We start from the raw sequence: 27,546 nt of genomic DNA, 5'->3' as shown, positions 1-27,546 counted from the left end.
ACTTTTCTAACAATGTCTGGGAGATGGGTAGTACAGTGCCAGTATTATTGCTCTCATTTGTGAGATGAACAAGCCTAGGCTCAGAGAGGCTAACTAATTTGCCCATGGTAACATAGCAACCAAATGACATAAACAAAATTTGAACCTAAGGCTCCTGACTTAAAGCTCAGACAATGGTCAGAGCCTTTGTACTCTTTCCTGAGAAGAGAGGATAGAAGTCCCAGGATTCAATGTTGCAGTCTACTGTAGATGGATAGCTAGTCTAGCCTCCTTCCTTGGGACTGGGGTCAACTTTTCCCCAAAGCCCCACATAACCTTTTTGACAGGAAAACGGTGGCAACCAGCTTCATATAGATTCTGGAAGATGGCTTACTTTTGAATCCCTCCCCTCAGTAATTAAAACGAGGAAAACCAGAACATCTCCTAATATTTTATTGTTTCTTAGTTAACTATGGGTAGTACAAAGCTTTCCTCTTTTAGAAAAAAAAATGTAGCTTCCTTCACAATGTTGCATTCTCAAAACTTCTTCCTAGAAACTCCAGGTTCCTGAAAGCCTCTCTTATCAATGGCTATGCTTTTTAGATACTGTAACAAGGAGAGAATCATTTCTTTCAATTATTAGCAACATGAACTCAGTTAATTGTGTATAAGGGTAAACACTGATTTTTTTTTCTTTTTAGAAACAAAACCATCATTTATTAACCCAAACTACAGCATTGCATTTACAACATTCATTGCATAAACTGAACAGACAAAGTTGCCACCTCTGGTAAGTAACAGACATACATTATACAATATATTTGCTGAATACATAATTTCAAACAATATGGGTACAACAACTGTTCAGAATACATACTCCAACCATTGGGTTTAATAAGTACTAAGACAAAGATCCAGTAGCTACCTTGGGTCTCAGCACAGTTAATCTAAGAGACAAAAACACAGTCGAGAGACAGTAGCTGCAATGGAATGCAAGGAAAACTAACCCATGTTAGTCTCACCAGACACCTAGTTTGGCCCCTGGGGTTCTCTCTCACTTAGACACAAAAATCACATCCATCAAAGTTGACCATGATCTAAGAAAAAGTCCATGCAATCCAGACAGAGGGACTGTTCTCTAAAGAGAATTATCCAACAGTCATTGCCTTCCAACAGTATAAGAGTTGGCTAGAAGGGCACGAGGGAGACGGGGAAACATTTTGAGCGCAGTTCCAGCTGCAAATGTGTGGTTTTCTTCTGAAGTCTATGGCGGGCCCGTATTCTAGAAACACAGAGGTAATGTTCGCCGCTCTAACGTCATATTAATCCACATTGCTGATGATTCTTTAAAATTATTATTACTTATTAGTTATAATTATTTTGGCAGTTGTTTGATAGGAGTTTTCTTGCGGGTTAGGACTTTGCCCTGAAACTAATGATCTGAGGGCCCTATAACTCATCAGACCGGATGACATGGAAGAGGGTGACGTTGTAAAGGGTCTGATGCCCGTTGTTCCAGGCATAGAGGGCCCGGTCTTTGGGGTTGTAATCCAACATGGAAATGTGGGAGTATTTGTTCTGGAAGGGGATGTCAATGTACTCATAGGTGGAGGCGTTGGTCTGGTAGGCGTAGTGGACCTTGGTGCCCCCCGAGTAGCCATTGGTGACGTAGAGGGTGCCACAGATGATGAAGGCCTCGCCAGCGCTGCGCTTGGGGTAGCTGGTGTTCCAGGTCTGCAGGATCTGCAGGGTGTTGGGGTCCAACTTGCTGATCACTATGTTCCCCGCGTTCTGGTTGGTGGCGTAGACGGCCCACAGTCCGTTCTCATCCACCATGAGGTCAATGTCTGAATGTCCTCCCCAGGCATAATGGTACATGTTGTTGTAGCCGGCATAATCCAGGCTTCGGGTCTTGAGGATTAATTCTGTTTTCAGGTCAAACCTGATGATGATGTGACTTTGGAATTTATTGAAATAAATAGACCCATTGTAGACCACCTGCCCTGTCCCTGACCAAGGGTGAGGGAGGCGATGGGAGGTGAAATTGTCTGTATTCATAAAATCAATCATGGATTTGTACTCTCGGACAAACCGATTGTTGTGATAGCCATCCATGTACCAAACCTGGGTGAATAATAGACACCATTAGCATGACAAGAGACAAAGAGGACACACGAACACAAACACTGAGAACAGATTTCCTCCCCAGGCAGGAGCCAGAGAAATTGATTTATAAATTAGACAACCAAATAGTACCAGGAGATAGGACAGGGAGAATATAATTAGGACTAAGTGACTTGCTTGTACTTCCTTCAATCTCATGTCAGTCTTCTCAGATGAAATAGAAATGACAACTCAAAGCCCTCCATGATGTGGTACCCAAATAGCTTTCCGGATTTATTTCATGTCATTCCCTTTCATATCCTCTCTGTTCTAATCAAATTGGTCTGCTCGCCATTCCCTGTCTCTCACATTCCATCTTTTGTCTCTCTGCCTTTTTAAAGATGGTTCTTCATGTCTGGGATGTACTCCCTTCTCAAACCCACTGCCCAGGGTCCTTAGTTTCCTTCAAACAACAACTCTAGTAACACCTTCTACACAAGGCTTTTCTCAATCCCTTGATCCCAGTTAGTGTGCTTTTCTTCTTGAAATTACCATCTATAATTCAGTATGAATCTTATATTTATTTTTCTCCATATAGGTTCTATCTCCCCACTCTTAACCCCAGTAGAATATTAGTTCCTCAAGAGCATGGACTATTTCATTCTGACATCCCCAGACTCTAACACTTTGTCTTGATCAAAATGGATAATTGAGTGTAACGCAATCTTTCTAAGTTAACTCAAAGTGAACCTTTTGGCTTGGAAAAACCAGAAAGTCTAGCTAATAGTTCACTGGCCAATAGTAAGATTTTGGTGCATTTTTATATAGACAATCTGTGTAATTCACATAGGCAAAGAGTTAAAAAAGAAATTCAAAGTAGTTCAAAAAAGCAGACTTGTGAGATTTCATATATATGTATGTATACATCTATACATGCATTTGTAATATATGTTCATATTCATATATACTGCTAGTAAGCAATGATCCAATACATTTGGGACTTGAAACTTAAAACCCATTTGACAATGAAGAAAATTAAAAACACAGCTCAAGCTCAGGCTAATCACCTCCTGGCAGCTGCATAGTTATGTGGTAACCTGTTATCAATGTCATTGGGAAGGACAATTCTGCCCGTTCCAACAGGGCTTTTTGTGTGGTGTCCTCCGCTTATTGCCAGCCCTATCGCAGCACTTTTATTAAATTATACTGTCTGCTGTGTGGAACTTCATTAATTTGGCATTTAGTATTATATGAATGCAATCATTCATTGTCACACCCAAGCCATGGGAAAGTTCACATCAGTAGAAAACTAAAGCTTCTTCAAAACCTTTCAAACTGATGGGAACTGACTGGGATGGTAAAATTCTTGCTTATCATTTGGATTGTTGTGGAAGAGAGTTCAGATTATGGCTTTAATACAAGTTGACTGGGAAAATGTCTAGACTTTTCACAAAATGCTTAAGTCATTTTCAACCAATATGGGAGCAAATTACAAAGCAATGCAGTTAGAGGAGAAAAATCTGCCAGGCTAATGGCATTCTGTATGCATCTGTCTAGCAATAAGACAGCTGCTTTATCCATTAGGAACTATGTTAGCTGCAGGAGAGATTAGGAATGCAGCAGCTTTCAAGTTCAACACTGTATATATGTTAACTATTAAAAAACAAACAGAAAAAACTCTTCAACAACTCCTAACCTTGTACTAAGGACATTTATTCAGGTGCTTATAAATAGATTTATTAAAAAAATTTTTTTAATAAACATTTTTCCCGAGTTTGAGTCAACTGCTTTGATCATCATTTTAACAGCAAGATAGGGAGAGCAAGAGACCAATCTGAGGCCCCTTAAGCATTTGCAATAATGGGTAATACTCTGAAGATTGTAACCAGTAAAATCTGCAAAGTGCAAATTTCATTTTTGTCCCCTGTGACCTTGCAAAATGTGACAAGATGTGAAAACGGCTTGGTTCCAAGTCCTGGCATTTCTCTTGCTTATACTATTTAACCCATGCCTATAGACTTAAGTACCATCCTGGACCCAATGTTTGCCTCTAATCCTTGCCATTAGACTCCTCTGATTTACTGCTAGGACCCACTTCTGGTATCCGCCTAGATCACTAGCCATACCTGGATGAAGCTGTCTAGTTTCTGGGTTCCATTAGGACCCATTTGGCCCACCTATTACCAAGCAAGCTCTGGTAATGATACAAGGAAAATAGAGTGTGTCAGAACCCTCCCTACAATATCTGCTGTGTAGTGTGATTTAGTATACAGTAGATTTTCTTGGATTCCATCCAAAGTGATTAGTTACTAAAATATCCCAAATCTGGCTCTAAGGCAGTTTCATTTATAAAGATATGCTTCTCCTGGTCTCTGTCTTCACTCCGGGCACACTGTATCTCCTCTATATATACAAATTCTGTTCATCCTTCAAAGCTCAGCTCAAAGCCTATTTTCTCCATGGAACTTTTGATCAATCAATGAGCAATCATTTATTAAGGATCTATGCATGGCAGCTGCTTTGCTGACCTTGAGGATACTGATATCTATGAAAAAAGATCCTGCCTTCAAAGAGCTTATTCCTTCAGCCTTTATTGAGCTCTGATCTCCTGTAGTACATGCAATCAACATCACAAGCACACTATGGTATTACATTATAGATTCCTTTGGGTTGTTCATTGTCATGTTACATAGTACACCTTGGGTTCTTCTGGCACCTTCTCTGTATAAAACACCACCAAACCAGAAAAGTCATTCATTCCAGCAGGAGTCTGCCAAAATAGGTGGCTATTCAGTTTTCAGTTTTAAGGTATGTTGGGTTTTTTTTTTAAATTTTCATAAAGACTTTACAACTTTACCAAAGAAACTATTTCTGTTTTCTGCCTAGACCTTATAGAAGAATGAGCACATGGAAAGTGTCCAGTAAAACACTGATTTGTTTTATTTAAATTATTTACTTAAACTGCAGGGAAGACTGCACAACAGGCCAAAAGACCAAGATACCAATGAACCCATTTTCAGTTTCCCTATAGGAAGCTAGGTAGCACTGTGGATAAAACATTAGAGTTGAAATTAGGAAGTCTTGAGTTCAAATCCAGTCTCAGACACTTACTAAACTGTATGACTCTGGATGAGTCATTTTACCTGTGCCTCCTTTAGTTTTCTTAACTGTAAAATGGAGATCATAGTAGAACCTCACTTACAGGGCATTGTGAGGATAAAATAAGTTAATATTTATAAAGCACATAGAACAGTATCCTAGCACATAGTAGGTGTTTAATGGATGCTTATTCCCTTCCCCCCTTCTTATATAGTAGTAGATCTGTGACAGCGATATTCTTGTAAAGCACACTTATGCTTCAGGATATAAGGATACCACAGAGCTCCAGGAAGGGGAGCCAGAAGGGTCTGTAAAACCTCCTCTTTTTTATATATTTAGTAACTAAAGGTTGTAGAGGCAAGGGGCTTATCCAAGGTCAACTAGTTCATTAGTGGGAACTTGAAGACTGAAAGCCAAGTCTCAGCTCCATAGTACATCTAGGCTGGCATGAATAGTATGGTTTTTACCATGGCCAGAAAGGACAAATGCACAGATACAGCTGAGATGACACAAGATGTGATTAGAGTATTCAGGAGGCTGGTGTTCTTGTGCTAGGCTCAGGTGTTTCAGAGAATGGTTTCAGTTTTACATGCTTTTCAGTCACCGCTGGGTGATTGAAATTCACTGAATAATTATGCTCCTGGAGCCTCACAATCAAGGATACCAATCTCTTCCATATAGATTGATGTCATTAATTCTCACATTTTCTCAATGGAATGGAATAAAATAATTTTTCCTAGATCAAGTGATTTATCCAAGGTCATTCAGTTAACAGGTAAAATGGGACTTAAATCCAATTAAGAAATGAATGTCACTTGTTCAGACTTACTCTGTAATGATCTAAAACTCCTTTAAATACAATATAGCAAACCATGTAATATCTTCATGGGTTTCTATGGCATCTTGGATGATGGAGGTTCTATATCTGGACTTGTTAGATACCTTCAACCAATTCCCCCCCTTTTACTCACACTCTCAAAAGGCACAGAAGGCAGTCTAATTTTTTTTGGGGGGGGGGGAGAAGGAATGCAAACAAGGCATTTTGTTCAAGAATATCAAGCATATGGATAGTATATTCATAGTCATATTCATCAGAACACATCTGTACCAAATATGAGTAAAATGACTCAAGCCTCGGATTAGTCATCATTACACAGAATACTGATGGATTTTGTTTCTTTTTTTAAAGAAAAGCCAGGATTTGGAAAGAAGAGCAGGCTTGACCTTCTCTGGTCCAAAAATCCCAAGGAAAGCTATTATCTTTGTGTTCAAAGCAATACGCAAAAAGCTGGCCCAAATACAGAAATGTGCTAATCCTCACAAAGGCATGCCTACTTAAGTTGGGCAGGATGGTTCCTCCTTACACTCAGGAGAACCATTAGAAGGCCAATGAGTATAAAAATATTTGAAAGAGGACAATTAATAGTTCGAATGTCAAGCTGAGTTGCAGTAAGTAGAACAAACAAAATAATGAACCTATTTATTATGGATAGCCATTAAGACCTGGAGAACCCTCCTTGGATGATCCAAACAGGTAGAGAAAGGTCTTGAGATCAGTTGGTTTAGAAGGGATAGGAGGGTAAATAGGGAAAGGTTATTTATATGCTTCATTCACATGAGACCTATAAATTACTTTAGGGGTTCTAAGTGTCCTTAAAGGCTTCTCATATCTGAGCAGGAGCCATATGATTATTCCTAAGGAATGGCAGCTAGATGACATAGTGGATAAGATGCCAGACTTGGAGTCAGAAAGATCTGTGTCTGAATCCAGTTTCAGATACTAACTAGTTGTGTGACACTGGATAAGTTATTTAGCCTTAGTCTCAATTTCCTCATCTGTAAAATGGGATAATAATAGCACCTATTTTACAGGGTCCTTATAAGGATCCAGTGAGATCTCATATGTAAAGAGTTTTTACAAATCTCAAAGTGCTAACTACTAGTATACATGAAAATAGTAGATGAAGTATTGGACATGGAGTCAGGAAGTTCAAATATGGCTTCAGATACTTTCTAGCTATGTGATTATGAGCAAATCATTTTAACTTTTGTCTACCTCAATCTCCTCATATGTAAAATGAGAAAAGATTTTTTTCCTGAGGGTTTTTAATGAGGATAAAACAATACAATATTAGTAAAACATCTTGCAAACTTTAGAGTGCTATATAAATACTAACTCTTATTATTGTGGTTATTATTAATTGTCAGATTTCCAAGTGAGATCATAAGACTGATGAGGACAGTGGATCAGAAGTAGATAAATCTGTGACAGTGACAGCCTTGCAAAGCACACCCAAAAATTCAGGCAGAGAGATCACACAGGATTCGTGGAATATGAACCAAAAAGGACCTTGATGGTCATTTAAATTCAACCTTTCCATTTGACAAGTGCTTAAAGAGACTTACCCAAGCTGGTGACAATTTTTGCACTAGCAGCTAGTTCTTTCCCCTCTACATTAGGTGTTCTTTTTACTATCCCACAGACATTCAGGTGCATCACACTATATAAGTTTTATCCTCATTTTCACTGTCACACTTGTGACATACCACAAGCATAAAAATCCATGTTATTCACATGGACAACCAAGGATTTTCAGCACTTTTGTCATTGTTCCCAGGCAGTCTGGAAGTAGTGGTGCATATAATTCTTGTTTCTCCTTACAGACCAAAGATGTTCATTAGCCAAGTAGCTCAATGGAGCTACCTTCTGTTTTAGTCAAAAACAAAAACTCCAAATATATCAACCCGAGAAAAAAGATTTTTTCACACAGCCTTTGAGTGTCATGGTAGCAGAAATTCTGTTCCCTACTGCTTTCTTATTTCTGACTCAATCCTTCTATATGCATTATTATCCAAGCACATTTAATTATAATTTCATTTAGCTCCATGTCAATCAGTTGCTCTTTGGCAATATTCACCATCCTTGTGACTTCCTTGATCAAAACATCCCTCTGTGAAGACCCACTTCCCTAAATCTGTTGTCTTCCCCTTTCAGAATAAACTCATTGAGGTCCATTGTTTAGCATACTACCTGGTACAACAGCAAGAGCTTAATAATTGTCTTTCACTCACACTTTTATTCACAACCATGATGTTTTCCTTAGAATAAACGTATATTCTGTCATTCATGTTGAAAGAGGAAGCCCAAAGAGAAAGAAATCTATACTCCTATTCTCTCCATTCAAATAAGAATTTCCTCTTTTTCATTTCATTATTTCAAATGAAGACTCAATAAAGACTCCATTAAAATCAAAGAGCACCTTCTCTCCATATAGGAAACTAGTCTTTATATAGTTCAAGTTTTACTCAAGTTCCATATGGTCTGGCTGACTGAGAATATGGTTCCCCCTCCCCTCCCCTTTTAATTGTCACTATTATCTTCATCTGCTTTTCAATTGGAAGTGTATTTTAAAGATAAGGTCAGAAAGAGAAGATATAGGCATCTGTTGCCATTTGATTCTGACATGACCAAATAAAGCCACATTTTATAAAGTTCACCCAAGATGCAGAGAAAGATGCTATTTAAGGGACTTTGCAAAGTAATAAGTAGGATTTGAGTTTTTTTTTTGTTTGTTTGTTTAAGCAAACACTTGTCATACATTGTCTTTGGGGTTTAATCGTTAACATCAAGGAAGCTCTGCTGTTTGGGAAAAGTGTCTTCATAACAGAATCATAGATCTAGACCTAGAAATGACCTTAAAGGTCATTTTGTCCAATCCACTTATTTTGGAAGTGAGGAAACAGGCTCGGAGAGGTTATGTGCTTTACCAAAGATTATATTAGTAAGTGGAAAAATTGATATTTTAATTTAGGTCCTTCAAAATTCAAGTCCCAAAATTTGGGACTTCTTCCATGGTACCATTCAATTGAACTGAGATAGAAAGCAAAATTCTCAGTCTTCCCCACAGGTTAAGTTGGAATAGTTTAACAGTTAAATAGCCTCATTACACTGCTTGTTAAGTGAAGAAAAACATAGCACAAGAAGATCCCTTTAATCACAGATTGAGATTGTAAGGCAATAACAGGGGTCCTCAAACTATGGCCCGCGGGCCAGCGTGGCAGCTGAAGACGATTATCCTCCTCACCTAGGGCTATGAAGTTTCTTTATTTAAAGGCCCACAAAACAAAGTTTTTATTTTTACTATAGTCCGGCCCCACAACAGTCTGAGGGACAGTGAACTGGCCTCCTATTTAAAAAGTTTGAGGAAATGTGGATTAGAGAAAGATGTGGTTGTTACATGGTCCTTATAAAAGTTCAGTTAATTCAGATAAGTCTAAGGGACACTTTTAAAAGTTTCAAAATGAGATGTTATGTCCCTTACTTACTGTAAGGTGTTAGTAATTTCATCTCTCTCTTCAAAAATAAACATCCTGGTTTCATCACTCTCTATAGGTAATCAGAATTCTGAACTCCAGTGTCTGGTGGTGGGAAAAACTGAAACAATTTTTGGGACTCTCTGATGAGTTCTCAGGAATCTATCAACAGTGCAGAGAGTCAAATCAGAAAAGATAAGAAAGACAATTTGAAGAACTAGGAAAATGGAGAGATATAGTAAGAAGGCAGATTTAGTTTTAACAGGGGGAAGAATTTCCCCAAAATTAGAACTGTCCTGCAATGTAACAAGTTTACTTTAGTAAGTCAGGAGCTCCCTGTTTCTGAAAGAATTCAAGAAGATAAACTATCAAAAATGCTCCAGTGGGTTAGGATCTGTGTTCTGGGATAGGAAGTTGGATTGGCTGTTCTCTAAAATCCCTTCTCACTATAAGCTTCTATGATCTAGTCTCCAAAGGACTCTAGCATGAAAACAACTTGTCTTAATGATTAAAGACTAAAGCAGTCTTATGAAGATAGTTGAATACTTAGAAATGCTTTTAGGATTCAAACACTTCCAGTTGCAAGCTTTTCTGCCACAAGGCCAAATCAGGGGTAAGAAATGAACAAGTTCCTCTGGAGGATAGGCCTATTCAACCTCTGCATGCATACCATTTTGCTCAGCTCCCTTTCCCCTTGGACAAAAGCCTTAGCAAATTATCAGCTGGTTCCACTTAGTTAGTCCCCCACTCCCTTTCATCTATTTGTTTCTGACAAAGTCTCAGCAAATGCCCAAAGTTGTATTTCATTCCATCACACCCCAGAACCTAGATTGATTTTCAGCTAGTTATTGGCCTCCTGCATCTTCATGATCAAAATTGGATGGGGAAAACAGAAAAGATTAAAGCAAAACAGAACAGGAACAAACATATCTCTCTAGGCAGTAGGTGATTGTTCCAGATCGATAGAGGGGTACTGTTGGTTTTGTCAAATGACAAAATATGAGATATTCATGTGACTGCTGGGTAAATGAAGAATAATTACCACAAACCCAGTACTATCTTTTATTTAACAAAAATAAGGCAGTAGGGAATGGTTAATTCACTAATATTTCAAACCAAATATTAATGGTTACTCATGATTTTTACTTGGTTCTAAGAACCAGGTGAAGGCATTCAGCCAAATCCCTCTAAAATCCAAGAACTTCTCTTCTCTGTGACGGCTATGAAGTTATTATGTGGATGTTCAATATCTAATGCTTAAATGAATCTATCATCTTGACAGATTTCTTTTGTAAGACTTTATGTTTTTGGTTCTAAGAAAAGGTCTCTGACTTTTAGCAGCTTCCTCATTACATTTGAATCTTGGTTTTTTGACTCCAAAGTCACTGCTTTTCCTAACGTACCATGCAAGAGACCAAATGTATTAGTAATACTTTACAAAATAAGAATGTTTAGATGAAATTAATAAAAAAGTAAAGGTGACAAAGTGGAAGGGACAATTTAATCATGTCTCCAAAATAACTGGATACTAATGCTTCTTTCTGGAGAGAACAAATGTTATGGTTTTCCACGAAGGATGTACACTTCAGGAAGACAGGGAATGGTTCATTTTTGTCTCTGTATTCCCAGAACCTACTACGATGCCTGACCCACAGTAGAAGATTTTAAAATGTTTGAACTCAAGTTTCATGACAGTGTAATAAACATTTAGGAACATCACTTATTTGGACAAAATGGGATAGTTCCCTTTTTTGTGTACAGTTAAGATCACTGAAGCTGTTCTTTTTTATGGAAATTATGAAATCAAGAGAAATGTGACATACTTCCAGGAAAACATCGTAATTACTCTTCCTTTATCCATCCTCTTCCATAAAGGAGAAACTGCCAGAATTGTTATCACATAATTTCTTATGCCAACAATTCTAAATAATGAAAACCAGGAATGGAGAGCTAAATAGAAGTGGATAAAACAGAGTAGTAGCATATCATGGGCATGGTAAGATGGGGTTCTAGGAGCCATTTGTATCCATTAAGAAATCTTTCAGAGAGGGTCTAGTCTATCTATCAATGCAAGCATCTCCTTAATGTAAGAGTAATGATATAATGACTTCTTCATGAGCTTCCTAGAGAAAAGCTAGGCTAGTTAAGGAATTTCACCAGATTTTTTTGGTAAATTGTTTGTGCTTATCAGATTAGTCCATTGGACATAATAGTTAGAAATAAGACCATGTTTCACGTCCCAAATAGTTTATGAAATCCACACAGAACTGTAGTCATTAAATTTGTTCTTTAAGATGTTTTTGTTTTAAATGATAATGACGGTGCATGAATTCCAGAGAGTGATAACAGACAAATGGCAGTTTTAAAAAAATCATAAAAGAAACAACTATAGACAGGTAAAAGGCAGGGTGAGATATGCCAAGGGAAAGACTATAAAAGAATGTTTGCAAAATGTGGACATCCTTATTCTATGGGACAGTTGGTGAAATATTCTATTTACACATTTAGTCAACAGTCCTTCATCTCATCAATTCCCAAAGGAGCTCCAAACAAATAAACAAGGGGCCAGCCAATCAAGACAAACATGGAACTTATTTCTTCTCCCTTTTCTGAGTTTTTCTCTAGGGGAAAAAAACTGTACAGAAAAGAATAATATCTCTTCTAAATAAAAAAGGACAGGGGTTTTTAATCTAACCATGAGAGGAATAGCGAATGAAAGACAAATGAGATATCATTAAAACAGAGAAGTCTAATGGATCTTTCCCCCTCCTAAGTTAAAAATAGAATGAAAATCTTAGCAGGGGGTAGGTTTTGACCTAGAATAGAAAAGCCTTAAAGGTGAAACTGCTAAGACAGGAAAAGGAAGCTATAAGAAGATAAGTCCATTCCAGAGTGATTTTGTAGAATGTCTCTTTTTATGTACAGGTTCACCTCTTTGCTAGACAGGAACCTGCTTTCTTCAATTTCTCCCAGGGTCCAAACTAGCTATTATCTTTGAGAAGTTATTTGGAGCAGCCTTAGTTTATCCAATTTGATCTCAAGCTGGTCAATTAAGTTTAGAATCTTTAAAATGGACAAGACTTTGAGAGATTACTTAATTCAATATTCTTCAAATTCTCTTACCTAATACCCATTCCATGATTCACCCATTCACACTTCATGTTTCCTCATAACCTTTTCACTTCCTCCCACCATCACACTGAGAAAATCTTCAAATTTGAGAAAAACTTTTGCTTTCTAAAAGAGTAACAGTAACATATGTCTGTTTCCTTCACCTTAGAAATGAACATGAATGTTCTATCCTATCCATATATCTAAAAAGCTGGGACAGTTGGATAGAGAAAAAAATGATGAGGGGGAGGACAAGGTGTTTATGGGGAGCTAAAAGTGTCTAGGAAGAAAGGAGGAGCCATGTTGATAGTTTGCTTATGGAATCATCCCTAGCTAGATGGTTCCCATTTTTACAACTAATCTGGCATTTTCCTATTAACAATGCACAAGAAATGCTTACCCAGTCCTTCTTCCACCTTTAGGCAATACTTAGCTTAAGCTATTAGATCTGGATACCTTTTTCTTAAAATGGAGGAAATTACAAATTTTATTAGGTCCCATGGTCTTGGGTCTTTTTTCTTAGCTAGTCAGTTGTTCTAAATGTCAGTCCTCCTTAATTGATTCCTACCCAAGTCATCTTGGCAAACAGCTTTCTTTGGCTGACCATTAGAGACTCTCACCAGGAGGGAAGACTAATATTCCCATTAAAGTGTCCCAAAAACATTTTAGTCAAAGTAAGTGTCCTTTCCATGACCATACAAGACTGCTCTTTTCAGAGGCCCCCATGGAGCTGTTTATTGGATTCTCATTAAATTGAATTTGCTTTCAAAATAGACATAATAACTAGACTCAAGTGCTAGGAATTTGGAGCTTGAGGGAGAGTTTTATCAGTTTCAAAGATCACAAATTGTACAAAACCATACCTACAAACCTTAGCCAGTTCTGTTTTCATAGCTCCAGGATGGGATAATGAAGTGAGGTGGGGAAAGGTAATAAACTTACCCTGTTATCACCTTCTGGTGCTAGTGGGTCTGTCATCCAGGATCCAAACCTTGATCCAGAGGTTTTTATGGTCACTGGGTCACTGATCCCTGTTAATTTGCCACAAGCTGTAAAATAGTATAATGCAGAGGAACAACAAGGTGGATTAGCAAGTGGGGGGGCAAATGACCTCACTCAAAATCAATTTTAAATAAAACTGGGATGTTCCCACAATAGGCTTGTACTGTTAAGAGTGGAAAGAGATGGAGAGAACATTTCTTTCTCTCAGTCAGGAGAGGGAAGGTCTGCTTTCATTTCTTGCCATTAATTTGTGAATGGCTGCTGAAAATTTGTTCATCCCCTTGTTTTTAATGGCAACATCCCTCATCATAGTGGCTCGAAGAAACCATATCCTCCCCAAAACAGAAGTGCTGCATTACCAGTGAATAGTAAATGAAGCCAGATGATGTTCTGGGACAATCAGCTTGATACAGAAAAGAGGTAGCTACATATCAATCTTCCGGAACCCTACTGTATCCCTGCCAAACTGCTTTATATAGAAGAGGGAGGGTTGAGATGCCCATGTGAACATCATTCAGGTTTAAAACAATGGGTAAAGAAGCACATCCTCCTCCCAAAGAACAATAATTTCCTTACACACATATACAGACCAAATATTTCATTAAATTAGGGCACATTACTCTTTAAATATTTATTGATTAAAATCACTTATTAAGTAATATAAGGCTATGGATTCATGGACATGCCAGAAATGCTATTCCTAGCACTGAGTGGAGGAGGGGGAGGGAAAAAGAGGCAGTACTGCCTGGAATACAAGACTGGAGTGTGGAGAACTGCTGTGTCTATATCAGGCTGTGCTTGTGCTGTGGGACTTCAGAGTGCTCACTCAAAAAGCTCACTCTGCTTTGCCCCAGTTAAGTCCCAATAGAGAAGATAAGATAGCTTTCTTGAGATCATGAAGTCCATCTAGGAATATAATGGGATGAAGATGTCATTGGTTCCCAAAGGCATCCATGGAACTCATTAAACTTGCTTTCAAAGTGGACATAATAACTATACTCAAGTGATGAGAATTTGGAGCTTAGGGTTGGGGAGAGAAATTCATTAGTTTCAAAAAACAAAATAAATTACAAATCATACAAATTTGTACCTACAAACCTTAGCAAGTTCTGCTTTCATAGCCCCAAGTTAGTATAAGGAAGTAAGAGAGAGAGAAAGAATATACTTACCTTGTCCTTGCCACCATGGTACCAATGGCAATGGACAATAGCAGCTGGAACTGCCAGCACATATTGAAAACCAACCATTAATTTAATTCCACATTTGGTAAAATTAAACAGTAACAACAAAAGCCCATCTTGATTACCGAGCCAGAAGGGACATTAGAATACAGAATGGCAGAACTGGTGGGATAGTACAATGTAGAAATGTCAAGACAGAGTTTAGAGCTGGAAAGCACCTTAGAGACCACCTAGTCTAATCCCATAATTTAACAGATGGGGAAATGGAGACTAAGAAGAATGAAATGACTTTCCCAGATCACATAGGATATTAGGTGCAAACTGGGGCCTCTGTATTTAACACAATCATATTTAAGGTAGGAAACCTTATAGAGTTCTGTTCAGATGTGAGCTTTTCCACAGGAAGATTCTATGGAAATCTTTCTTATTGGAAATGACTTCTCCTCTTTCAACCTCATCTAGAAAGCACGTTGGGTGTCCTCTGATGTACTTAAATATAATGTAAAATGCCATATGATATCTGTGCTGGTGCTGTATCCCTCAACTTCATCCAGGGAAACATACTAGGCTTGAATCAGGAATTGAATCAGACTGAATTCAAGAAAGAATACTAGGCTTGGAATTGAAAAATATCTGGATTCAAATCCTGCCCCTAACACTATATGAGACAAGTGATTTCATTTCTGTAAGCCTGGGCTTCCTTATGTGTACAATAAGGATAATTAAAGCTAAAGTACCTACCTTACAGGGCTTTTGTGAGGATCAAATAAAATATGAAAGGAAATAAGCATTTGTTAAATACTTAATATGTGCTTTACTATACTGCTTTACAGATGGTATCTCAAAACTAGGGAAAACTGAGGCAGACTGAAGGCTAAATTCTGTCCCCAACTTTCTAATTTTGAATTTGAATTCAGATTTTCCAGATTCCAGGCTCAGTATTCCAGATTCCACTTCACTGTTAAAGATTCTGCAGATTTTTAAGTGCCATATACATATCAATTATAATGATTTAGTTGGATTTTGCAACTAAAGTGCTTAGGACAGGCCTCTGTATTCTATAAGTGCTCAATAAGTGTATGTTAGATAAATGAATAAATATTTTATAATGTTCAACAAGACTTTGCTTTTTCTCTTACTAGGTCACAGATTTGTTGGGGAGGGCACATGACCCCATTCTGCAATAAAAGTCTCTTCAATCATGTGCTCTTAAATGCAAACTCATCTGGAGGACAAAGGGATATAGGTTAAATAGGCTGCTTCTAGACAGTACCCTCTACTTTCTGAAGTCCTAGGGTACTAGATTTAGAACTAGAGGAGACATCACAGGAGTTCTAGTTTAATTCTGCCCCCCTCCAACATTTTACGAATATCTTACTTTGATTAATAGGTTAACACAGAACTGTCTGGCTGTTGATACTAATCCTTAAATTCCAATAGCTGATAAAAATGGTTTTGAAGTATATGGGAAGATTATTTTGGATTTTTTTAAAAAGTGCATTATACTTAAAAAAAAGAAAGGTGAGATGAGGAAGAAAAATGTAAATCAATCATACAATACAGAAGTCAGGCCTAGAAAAAAATCTTAGCAAGAATCTTAACCTAGGTCATCCCTTCATTTTATAGATGAGAAAACTCTGAAGTCCAGAGAGGTTAAATAACTTGCCAGATCCAGATAGCTCAGGATTTAAACTCTGGGCCCTTTGAGAATGCCCAAGTAGCATTCTCCCCTTCCACAATACCATACTGGGCAAATTCAGTGAGAACTAGGATATAGGAAGGGACCTGCTATTGGATTCTTTCTACTAGGGGAAATCCATTCTTCCTTCTCCCCGCCGAACTCCCCACCATAGGATATTTTTCTGGCTTTAGCCTTTAGTCTGACCCTGAATACAAGTGGTCCAAGTCAGCATTGCATTATTAACAGAAGCTCTCATTAGTGTATGTACATATAATACATGTATATAGAAGATCAAAGATTTGTGTGAGAATTGTAAATTACATCTCATCCAACTACCATTTAGTCTATACAATTCTTTTAAAGCCCCATCCCACCTGCTAAGCCACATCCACTGACAAACAAAAAGGGTACAAAACACGCTTCTTTTCTCACACTGCTTAGAACAAGATTTCTAGTATAGCTTTCCTTCCGCCTTCATGAGAAAGAGAAAGGGATATCTCTATTAAATAGTCTCTTATGAAACTTAGCAAGGGTTTGAAGCTCAGGGCCCTAAACCAAGTCCTATTACAATTACTTCTTGCATTTCAAGTTATAGAGACAGATTTGCCCAACATAAAGTTATTGATAAGGTGGCATCTAGAAAGAAGTCGATTCAGAGAACAATCAGAATCAACCTTTTAACCCAAACACAAATCACCTTTTTTTAAAATGAGTCATCTCTCTAAGCTGTTGTCTCATGGCTAAAGAGTCAAATAAAATTGCCATATGATGTGGTGTAATGGAAAGAACACTGCATTAGGCCCAGAAGACCTGGTTTCAAATGTTAGCTTTGTTGCTTATTCTCTTGATGATTTTAGACCAAATACTCAGACTCTCTGGACTTTCTCATCTGTAAAATAGCATCTCTCTCCATCCTTCTCCTCCTCCTACCCTTTCTCTCTCACACCTCTCCCCCCCCACAACAGCTGGTGGTAAATTGTCAAAGATATAGTCATAAGTGCTATTTTGGGAACTGTCCTTGGTGCTTGGTCACTTGATAGTGTATTCAGGGGACTGGATCATTGCTGATCTTTCCCTATTCCAACCTAGAGGGAAGAGAAAAGTGTGTGTGTGTGTGTGTGTGTGTGTACATACTTCCTTCTTATGATCCTATGATCCATGATTGATTCACATATTTCTCCCCATGCCTAATCTTCATTTTGAAAAATAAATACATCCTTTAAAAAACTGACTCTTTCCTAATCTACTTCATTGTAGTTTTAATCAGTATCAGGGATGATTGTTTTAAGTATTGTTAAGAAAATAGTTATAAATTATTCTGTTAACAAATCAGATGTTCTATTACTGATCTCTTCAATAGCTCTGGATAAGATGTAAGAGGTCCTGCTGAGGAAGGAAATTATGATCTCATTTGATTCTGAGGCTCATGTCTGTCCACAGCCACATATCAATTTAGCTGAACAATTTTTTCCACATTTTCATGTAGACTATCTGTAAAAGGGATAGATATGTGGAGAGGTGAAAAAGGGAGGATTATCTAAATAAATGCAAGTGATACTTTGAATTTGGACATAACTAATAAAGGACTGGGAATCTCAGGAGAGGGTCTAGTTTCAGGACCATCTCAGATTATTTCTTTCTCCACTGAGCCTTTTGAGGTGATAGAGCTACATTTAGTATTTTGAGAGAGAAGGAGGAGGACAGATATTTTGGAAATCACAGGAGTCAAACACTACATTCTGTCTATATGAGTCATTTCCTCTTATTCTTATTAACCTTGGGAAGATCCCAAGGCCATATGGGCAAGCCAGCATCTGCTGAATAAAAACAAAACAGAAAAAAGGGAATTCGTATGAACCATAAGAATAAGGAGCTACAAATTATGTTCTTATAGATTGATTTAATTTCACTTAAAGGATCAGGTTTGCTTAGGAAGGGCTATTCAGGGAGATGTCAGCACTGACCTAAAAATGGCTAAATCCTTAACTATTTCTCTTTCAAAGAAACTTTTTTTAATTGGCTAGATGTATGTTCTCATTATATGTTGCTGAGAAAACAAATCTAATCACGAATCTCCAAAGGGTTCACTGATTTGATATCCTCAGGAAAAAAAATAACCTGCTCATTTTTTTTTTTACTACATTCTGTTTCTTTAGTATAGTCTTACCCTGATACTTTTTCCCATCTAAACACAAGTCCTTGAACTTCTAGCCATCTCAATTTCCTTAATCCCCAGAGTAAATAGAGCTTATCAGTGAAAAATCATTCTCTCCCCACATTTTTCAGTCTTTTTGTTTCTATTCTCTATTTCTCTGTTTCTGTTTCTGTCTCTCATTTGTCTGTCTCTGTCTCTGTCTCTCTCACTTGCACACACACACACACACACACACACACACACACACACACACACACTTGGTGTCTGGTCACCTGATAGCATTGTCAAGGGTCAGGCCACTATTAGTGTTTTGCTATTCCACCCTATCCCAAAGTGAAAGAAAAAGAAAAAACAAATTTGCTCCAGAATAACCTTTTTCTTGACTTCGTACCTTTGTTCATGCAGTTCTATATGCCTTCTTACTTTACCTCTATCAGTTGAAATCATACCTATCCTTCAGGTATTGCTCAAATAAGACCTCTTACACAATATCTTGTTAATCCTTTTAGCCAGAAGTTACCTTTTCAACTAAACACAAGGACTCATGGCAGTGATCACACAGTGACCTGTGTGTTTATCATATGATATTCTTGGAGATGTCATTTGCCATAAGATGTCAGGCTCTTTGAAGGCAAAATTATATTTTGCATTTATTTCCACATTTTTCTATACCACCTAACATAATACCTTGAATATAACAGCTGCTCAATAAATATTTGCTAAGTAATGGAAATCTTCTCCCACTACAAAGGAAAAGGTATTATAGTTTAAACAAAAGTCAGCATAACAGCAATACAGAATTTCAATATTTTCAAAATTCTTTTACCTCCTTATATATTCCAGGAATTATGTCAAAGTATGTGTGTATACATGCATGTGTGCATGTATAGAAAGAAAGAAAAAGAGAGAAAGAAAAAGAGAGAAAGAGAGAGAGAGAGAGAGAGAGAGAGAGAGAGAGAGAGAAGCACTTACATCATAGCACTGAAGCAGGAGAAAGGAATATGAGAGGGTTAAAGAAGGGTTAGAGGCAGTCTTAAAAAGGGACAGATAAGACTTCAATTTTAGACAAAAAAGCCCAATTTCAGCAGAAAGAGGGCTGTTTGCAATCATTATATTGTGTCCTTTGCTACTTTCCTTACCTGTCCAATTCTGAACTCACTCTAATAGATGAGGAGAAAGAGGCAGCCCAGGGCAACAGAAGTGAAGTTAACAACATCCTGGTTGCCAAAGGTCAGGAAATCTTTGTAAATGGCTTTTCTTGAGCATGTTTTTTGAATGGCTTCAGATAGAGATGATCCGAATATAGAATGAGCAGATAGTCACCCAGGGACTTTGGAATACCCTGCATTGAAGCACATTGACTTTTGGATTTCACCATTTGGGCTCTACTGTCCTTTTTTCTTGGAAATGGTCACATAAAATCATAAATATGTCAGCATAAATAAGTTTTCCAGAGGCTTTTCTCCCATTCAGGAGAGGCTGTGGTAGTAGAAAAACATTTCAAGTTGAGGAGTGTGTGTGTGGGTAGACAGATGAAAAAGAAGGTAGTCAATGTAAGTGAGGGGTGAGAAATTAAAGACAAAACTCACTATTCCTCACTTTTTCCCAAAGCTCATTGTGTTTCATTAGCCTTATACTAGACCACTTCCTTGGATCACTTGGACCACTTGTGTTTTCTTGAAAACTACTAATTCATAAGTAAATAATGGTGAACTTCACATGTTCAATTTCACTATCCTATCTACATTTTTAGCTAGAGGAACAAAGTTGTCAGTGCTGAGCTGGCTATTTATTTTTGGCTTTCAATCCAAACTGTATTTTAGCCAAAATCTTCTAGAATTATCAAAAGTTGTTTTTAAGTCCTACAACAGAAATGCAAAGATAAACTTGGCATATTTGGATCAGAAAGTCTCCCTCTTTTGTCTTCACTAGTCTAGACAAAAAGATATTTGAATTATAGTTTCACTATGATAACATATTTAGATCTGTAAGAGACCTTAGAGATATCATTCTATTTCCTTGTTTACATAGAGGGGAACTGACACTCAAAGAGACTGAAATGAATTGCCTAAGAAGCACATAGGGAGTAAGTTGCAGAGGCAGGACTCAAATCTAGGCCCCATGACTTCAAATCCAAAACTATTAGTAGTGTATTTTTCTCCTGCTACAATGCACACATTAAAAAGGTATCACCATTCAATTGTCTATTACAGAGTAGCGGATGAGAGATTATTTGTCAGGGGTCTACATGGAAAATTCTTATACTAGATGTGAAGCTAAGCTAAATGACCCTCAAGGCTTCTGTCTTTTCTCAGATTCTAACATTCTAAAATGAAGATTCAAAAATATTATAATCTTCAAATAGCAATGGCTGCAAGAGCTATTCACAATAGGAATGGTGAAAATCAGGGAGGAAAAGAAATACACTGAAGTTAGTAATTTTGTATAGTGGTCCTTCAAGGAATATTGGGAGTTGATTTTAACCACAATCCAGATATTTTTGAAAAAGAATTGAAGATAGTCATGATGGAATAGAATTGCCTGGATATAAAAGACTAAAAGAAGATGCTTGAGGTCTAAATCAATAGGCTGAATCATAGGGCTACCTATGATTTACTTTATTTCCCCAAAGGATGTCTGATGACAATAATCCCTCACCTAGCTCACCTAGATCATAGGGCTATCTTGACCACAGCTCCTTAGGAAAAATCGACAATAGCTACTTTTGGACTTTCCAATCAGTCTTTTGCATTCCTTTTGAATTTGAGGGATAGTATCATATAGAAAGGTTAAGGAAGAGGTTATCTTAAATCCAGAGACCTCATGATCTTTGAGTTTTCTTCTAGCACTAAATCTCATCATCCTTTATGATTCTATGTCTTCAGTAAGGTAAGAAATGTTCAGGACCTAAGATCATCATCAAAAGATGTAGAGCTGCAGAAAGACCTTAGAGGTGAATTGGTTCAATCCCTCCCCTCATATTTTAGATGAAAAAACCAACTTCCAGAGAGGCTGAGTTACTTTTCCAAGATCTCACAATTAGTAAGCAGTAGATCAGGTTTCAAGTCTCTACATTCTGATTCCAAATCCTATCCTCTGGCCACAAGATTATAGATCCTGATCTCTTATTATACAAAAATCCCATAAAAACAATAGCAAAATCAGAACAAATGGACAGAAATATGGCTTACAAAGAATCTGATAAAGTCAAGGGTGATGGTTAGCTCTTAGGATTCAAGGGGTGGATTTTTATGCCAGTATATACCATGATTTTCTCTTTATCTACATAGGATATGTCATGCCAAAATGAATTGGATTAGTTCTCAAAGGCTTCCTCAAAGGCTTTTAACTGTTAACTGAATAGCCTTGATAGAGCTAAAGTTCCTTCTTGTTTACTTGGAGGGCAATGCAGTATAGTAAGAGTTCCAGACCTGCAATCAAGGTACTCTGGCTCTGTGACTTACTGCTTGTGTGACCTGAGGCAAGGTTTCCCTGGGTCTTTACCAAATGAGATAACATATATATAATAACTAGCAAATCTTAAAACTCTCTATAAATAATGTTAGGAAAGAAGGAAGGAAAGAAATAAAGAATTAAACATTTATTAAGCACCCACTATATGCCAGGAACTGTAGTAAGTCCTTTACAAACATTATTTCACTTAATTCTCATACCATCCTTAGAGGTAGATGCTATTATTAGCCCCATTTTAAAGTTGGGGAAACTGAGGTAAATAGAGATTAAGTAACCTGCCCAAGATCACACAACTAGTAAGTATATAAGATATTTATTATTGTTGAATTTTCTTGTTATGTTTTTTGATTATTTTGATACTCAATGAAATCTTTCCCAGATCTAAATGTATGATCCAAATAAAGTATCAAATACACCAATTTATGTACCCATCTCTCAAGAGGTAAACTCTACTTCCTCAAGAGGTAAACTTTACTTCCTTTGCAGCCCTCTTTCACCTTTCTACTTAGAGACTTACAAAACTATTTTCAGATGACCCCTCCTCCTGAGAATGAATACTGGGGATGATGTTAAGGCAAAATATACTTTGCTGCTATCATATGGTTAGGAAAGATGCCACTTTCATTAAATTGAAGGAATGATCAATTTAAAAACCCATAAACAGATCTCAAATTAGCAAGTATTTTGTACCTAAAGAATCTCTTGAATTTAGACCTTAAGTTTTTGATTAGGACATTTGATTGCTGACATAAAGATATCCATTACTAATCTTTATAACAAGACCTGACATCCTGTGAATTTTTTTCTATCCCTTATAGGTATCCACCTTTCACCATTTCAAGGACACTGGATCTCAGAGAACAACTCCATTCTGATTATAGCCTCTGTGACTAAATGTGATTCTCTTTTTAGCCTTTGAGAGCTATCTATGGATTCTGTCTATGGAGAGATGTTTCAGCTAATACTCCTGGTTCAGAGGTGTGGAGTCCTTGGAACAAGCATAGTTTCCCTTTCTGTTCAACATGCTAAAAAAGTTAGAGTAATAACAGGGTAAAGATAAGGAAACAGATTCTTTTCAGAAAAGAAATTTAAGGTGTTAAGTCTGACCTCTTCCAAAGCTATTGCAAATGACAGTTTCCAATTTGAGTCTGTGCTTTAGCTTATTAGCTGACGTCTAAAACTCACTGGATAGAGGATCATTTTAAAAAATAGAAACAGAAAAACAAATTCAACTAGCTACTACTGATTTTTTTCATATATGTGTATAGAGTAGGGTCAAGAAGTGTCAGCAAAATCAACCTAAAGAGAAGTTGAAGAAAAAAAGAAATCTAAAAGAGACCTAGTTTGAGTAGGTTGGCTCACTGCAGTGAATCTCTTTCTTGATTATGTTACATCAGGGAAGGGAGCACAATGCTCCTAGATTAAGAAATGTACAGTCAGACATCCTCAGCTAATTCTGGAGGCACTTGAATGAGTCAAGAATGGAAAGAAGGTGACAGCAAATAGCTTTGCAAATAACCTATTCACTAAGCAAGGCTATAATGCTGGGTCACTTATAACCACTCGTTTTCTTTGTCATGCTCCCTTAGTGCACTTCCCAGGATTCCTAATTTATTTGCAAAACTAATATGAGTATTCCATATTATTATTATTTGTAATTTGTTTGACACTTGAGTTCTGAGCCTAATGAACCATAAAAATAGGATGCAAGAGGACAAAAAGCAAGAAAGAAATCCTCCCAGCCCCAGAGAATGAATGACCATCAGAGATGCTATTGATCAAATTTCAATTCCAGATGTTATATCTGAACAATATCTGGGTTCCTAGCACTGAGTTTAGCCAATTGTGTGTCCTTAAATAGATTAGATTATTTCATCTTTTTTAGCCTCAGATTTCCCTTCTTTCAAAGACAGTACTCCTAAGTGCTGTTGTTGTATGAAGATGGAAGCATTGTTATGTCATCACAAGACATCAGCATTTACTCCCTTCTTCCATCATTTCAAAAGCTATTATTTTAAAGTTGTTTCCCAATTTAGCCATTGAAAAATTAACAGGATCCTATATTTAGAGCTGGAAGGGACCTCAAAGGTCATTAATCCCATCCATCCCATTTTAAAGATTAGTAAACCGAGGTATAGAGAAATCATTCAACTCTTCCATGATAGCAGAGCTAGGATTTGGAACTAGGTCCTCACCCTCCAAATTCTTTGCTCTTTCTCCTATTTCTTGCATGTTTCATCAGATCTTCTGAAACAGCCCAAGTCACAGGTTTGTGCAATATATGATTGTCAGAAGCAGTTTTTAATTCATAGGAAGTTCTAAAAGAGATTTTCCCCTAAGATTGTTAAATGTGCATATGCACATATTTCTATAGCCTGAAGGGTTAAAAAACACTATAGGGGCCATTTCATCTCTTCCCTCCCCACCAAAAAAAGCAGTCTTTTCAGCAATCCAAGGGTAAGCACGTGGGAGTCCCAAGATCTTAAACTACAAAATATATTCACACGAATGTCTAAAAATAGGTCCCCGCACAGATGGAATAAGCATGCATCATCCTGAGAGGGACATTTTCCCAACTTGGAAAAGTCCTTACATTTTCACCATCTGTAACTTTGATTCTCTATTTGTGTTGGTCATTGTGTTTCTAGGTCATTTGAGGGTTCTATGTTCCCCAAATTTGCCTTCTCCATAGTTAAGATGGCAAAAAAGTATAAAATCACCATTTGTGGGGAAAAAAGGAACTAAATCTTTAATTCTCAAGGGCTAAGAAAGAGGCAGAATTGTAGGTCTAAAGAGTGATTTCTATAAATACTATCTTGAAGGAAGTTAATAAAATGCATTTCACATGGATACATGAATTCAAAGTAGTAATCTCTTTCTCCAGCAGAAGTCCAAAGATTATACCGCAGGTATAATCCACAATTCCTTATTTTAAAAACGGAATGAAAGAACCTATAGAATCATAGGAACTTAGGCTTGATCTTTGAGGTCACTTAGTTCAACCCCTTTATTTTACTGATAGGGAAAGTGTACTGTTTAGAGAATCACTTATCCAAAGTTACCCAGTTATTTAATAGTACAGCTGGAAATAGAATCCAAATTTCCTGACTTTTAGGCCAGGGCTTTTTTCTGTACTACACCAAAGACATTTGTTGTAACTCTTGCACTGATTTTTTTTTCAAAGATGAAACGCTACTGTGTAGATGATTAAAAACTAGAACTAATTTTAAAGGGAAAAACTGCATGTCTTATGATCTGTTCAATGCTGGCGAACTGAAAATATTGTGGCTTTTCTATCAAAAGTATCTTCAGCCTTTAGCATATGGGCTTTTAAAAATGAATTAAAGGGATACAGAAACAAGTGCCTGTTAATGAAACAATATTTTCTTCACCTTTACTTTCTTTACTATTGAATGTAAGTTCTCTCCCAGTTAACTAGTACCATGAAAAAAGTGTCCAGAAATATATTAAAATTAAATGTTCCCTCTGGGTATATTTAGCCACTAGATGGGGTATTTGGATGAGAACAGGGTAAGTGACTGTATTAGAAGATTAAGAAAGCAGTTAAAATCCTGATGGAAATTTCATTACAAAGAGAACCCCTACCCTCCACACACATAGGGCATGAAAAATGAACTAGCACTTTATCAAGATGAACTCTTAAGTAGGACATATCTAATATTTACTAAGATTTCCCTAAGAAATCCATTGGAATTTTATATGTGCTACTTAAAGGTGATTTCAGCAGTTAACTTGTCAGATGGCATTAAAGCACTCAACTGGAAAGTCAATAATGCATGTGGGTGTTCAATTGGAAGGAAGAATGAAATTCAGCGCACTAATTTTGGGGATACTTCTTGGAAACAATAGAAAGGGATAGAAAATCTTTTCCTCCCTATATACTGCTGTTAGTCACATCTAAACTTTCTTAGATGGTTTATCACTTCCTGCAAATAAACTTCTTATTTTTCTAAAGTAAAATTGAATGTTCCCTGTCATACTTTATAACCAAATGATGCTTAATTCATTCTCTTTTAGAAATATGACCAAAATTGGTTTTCAAGTTGACAAAAGTAGAGTCAGTAAGTGGTGTGCCTCACTTCCTTTATGTTAATTTTATACTTTATAGGCCCATCTTCTTTATATATAGAATGCTCAAATAACATGCAGCATGTAATTGATTCCCTTTTACTTTTTTCTGAAAGATACATAACTAACTAGATTCTAAATTAGATTCTGTACACTAGACTTAGCATATTTGGAAACCGAAACTCAATGAGTGGTTACCATATTTCTCTCTCTGGGGAAGATGGCCTTGGGAGATACCTCGGTTTGCATAATGGTAGAAATATAGTATGGCTTGGCTAAAGCCAGAAGGGAGCTATCCATTTCAGCACTACTACCTCTACCTGTGCAATTTGCTATGCAGGGTGGGGATGAGCCTGTCCCACCACAGGGTTCTGAGCCTACCTAATTTTTGCATGCATGCACGGAGCCTTTCTTCAAGATTTGACACTCTGCTCTGAAGTTCATCGTAGTCATAGGCGCCAATCTCCTCTTGCAGCTCGTTAAGCACTGACGTCAGATTCTGGACCTCCTCTTTAAACTGCAATACCAATTTGGCATCGGCTTTGTACTCTTCCAACACTGGTATCAAAGGCCTAAGTTCATCCATTTTCGTTTTTATTGCCTGCAAGGTCAAAATAAGCTTGGTTCAGTGCGATGCGTGCAAAAATTTGTAACACCCTGACTTGTCCTGGCTTCTCCCTATGTGAGTGCAAATGTGAATATTCCCCATTTTATTTTATTTTATTTTTGGTCCAAATGATGAATTAGAAAGAGCATATTAAAACAGTCTACAGAACACCAACATATTTGGGAAAGGCCTTTATTGTCAGTTTTGAATGCAACATCTTAGGGTTACATGCTTTAGATCACATACACAAAGTTCTTTTTTTTTCTTTTTCAAAAAAATGCATTGACAAGGGTTCAAACTATTCATGAAATGCATCTACAGTCACATGCAAAAGGAAGATCTCAGTTGGATTCAAGATTCCTTAATGATATGGTGCTAATTATTTGAAAATAATAATAAAATGCATGGTGCAAAAAGCTCTCTGGCTCTCTTTCATGGTTACATGGGAGTGAACTGCTTCTTCAGTCACTGCGGCATTGAAAAAACTCTTAAGTTAGCCCTGTAAGCAAGAAAATGAAATACTGTTGAGGAACTAGCCCACTAGCCTGCCTTTTTAAAAAAACACAGATAGCCATTAATAACAAATATTCTTATAATAATAACAGAAGAAACTCACATTTAAATGCTGAAGTTAGCAGAAACAGCCTGCTATCACAGTTATTTAGAATGTCCTCACAACATTTAGGCTCAGATTGCTAAAAGCTATTTATGCATGCTAAAAAGGCAGTGGCAGTTATCTCTCTTCCCCATG

The 27,546-nt window shown here is 37.1% G+C and overlaps 1 protein-coding gene across 2 annotated transcripts in view; it reads right to left on the bottom strand.

The window, feature by feature from the left end:
• Positions 1-415: 415 nt before the first annotated feature.
• Positions 416-27,546, bottom strand: part of OLFM1 (olfactomedin 1) — a 56,864-nt gene continuing 29,733 nt past the window's right edge. For both annotated transcript variants that reach the window (XM_051980304.1, XM_051980303.1), the window contains exons 4-6: positions 26,570-26,789; positions 13,549-13,655; positions 416-2,103 (exon numbers count right to left, since the gene is read on the bottom strand). In XM_051980304.1, coding sequence (XP_051836264.1) covers positions 1,429-2,103; positions 13,549-13,655; positions 26,570-26,789 — 1,002 coding nt within the window. In that variant the 3' untranslated portion in view covers positions 416-1,428. The remainder of the gene's footprint in view (positions 2,104-13,548; positions 13,656-26,569; positions 26,790-27,546) is intronic.

This window comes from Antechinus flavipes, chromosome 2 (assembly GCF_016432865.1).
Source record: "Antechinus flavipes isolate AdamAnt ecotype Samford, QLD, Australia chromosome 2, AdamAnt_v2, whole genome shotgun sequence".
NCBI classification, from domain to species: domain Eukaryota; kingdom Metazoa; phylum Chordata; class Mammalia; order Dasyuromorphia; family Dasyuridae; genus Antechinus; species Antechinus flavipes.
Note: the sequence above shows the minus strand (reverse complement) of the source record. Positions and strands in the feature narration are given on the sequence as shown.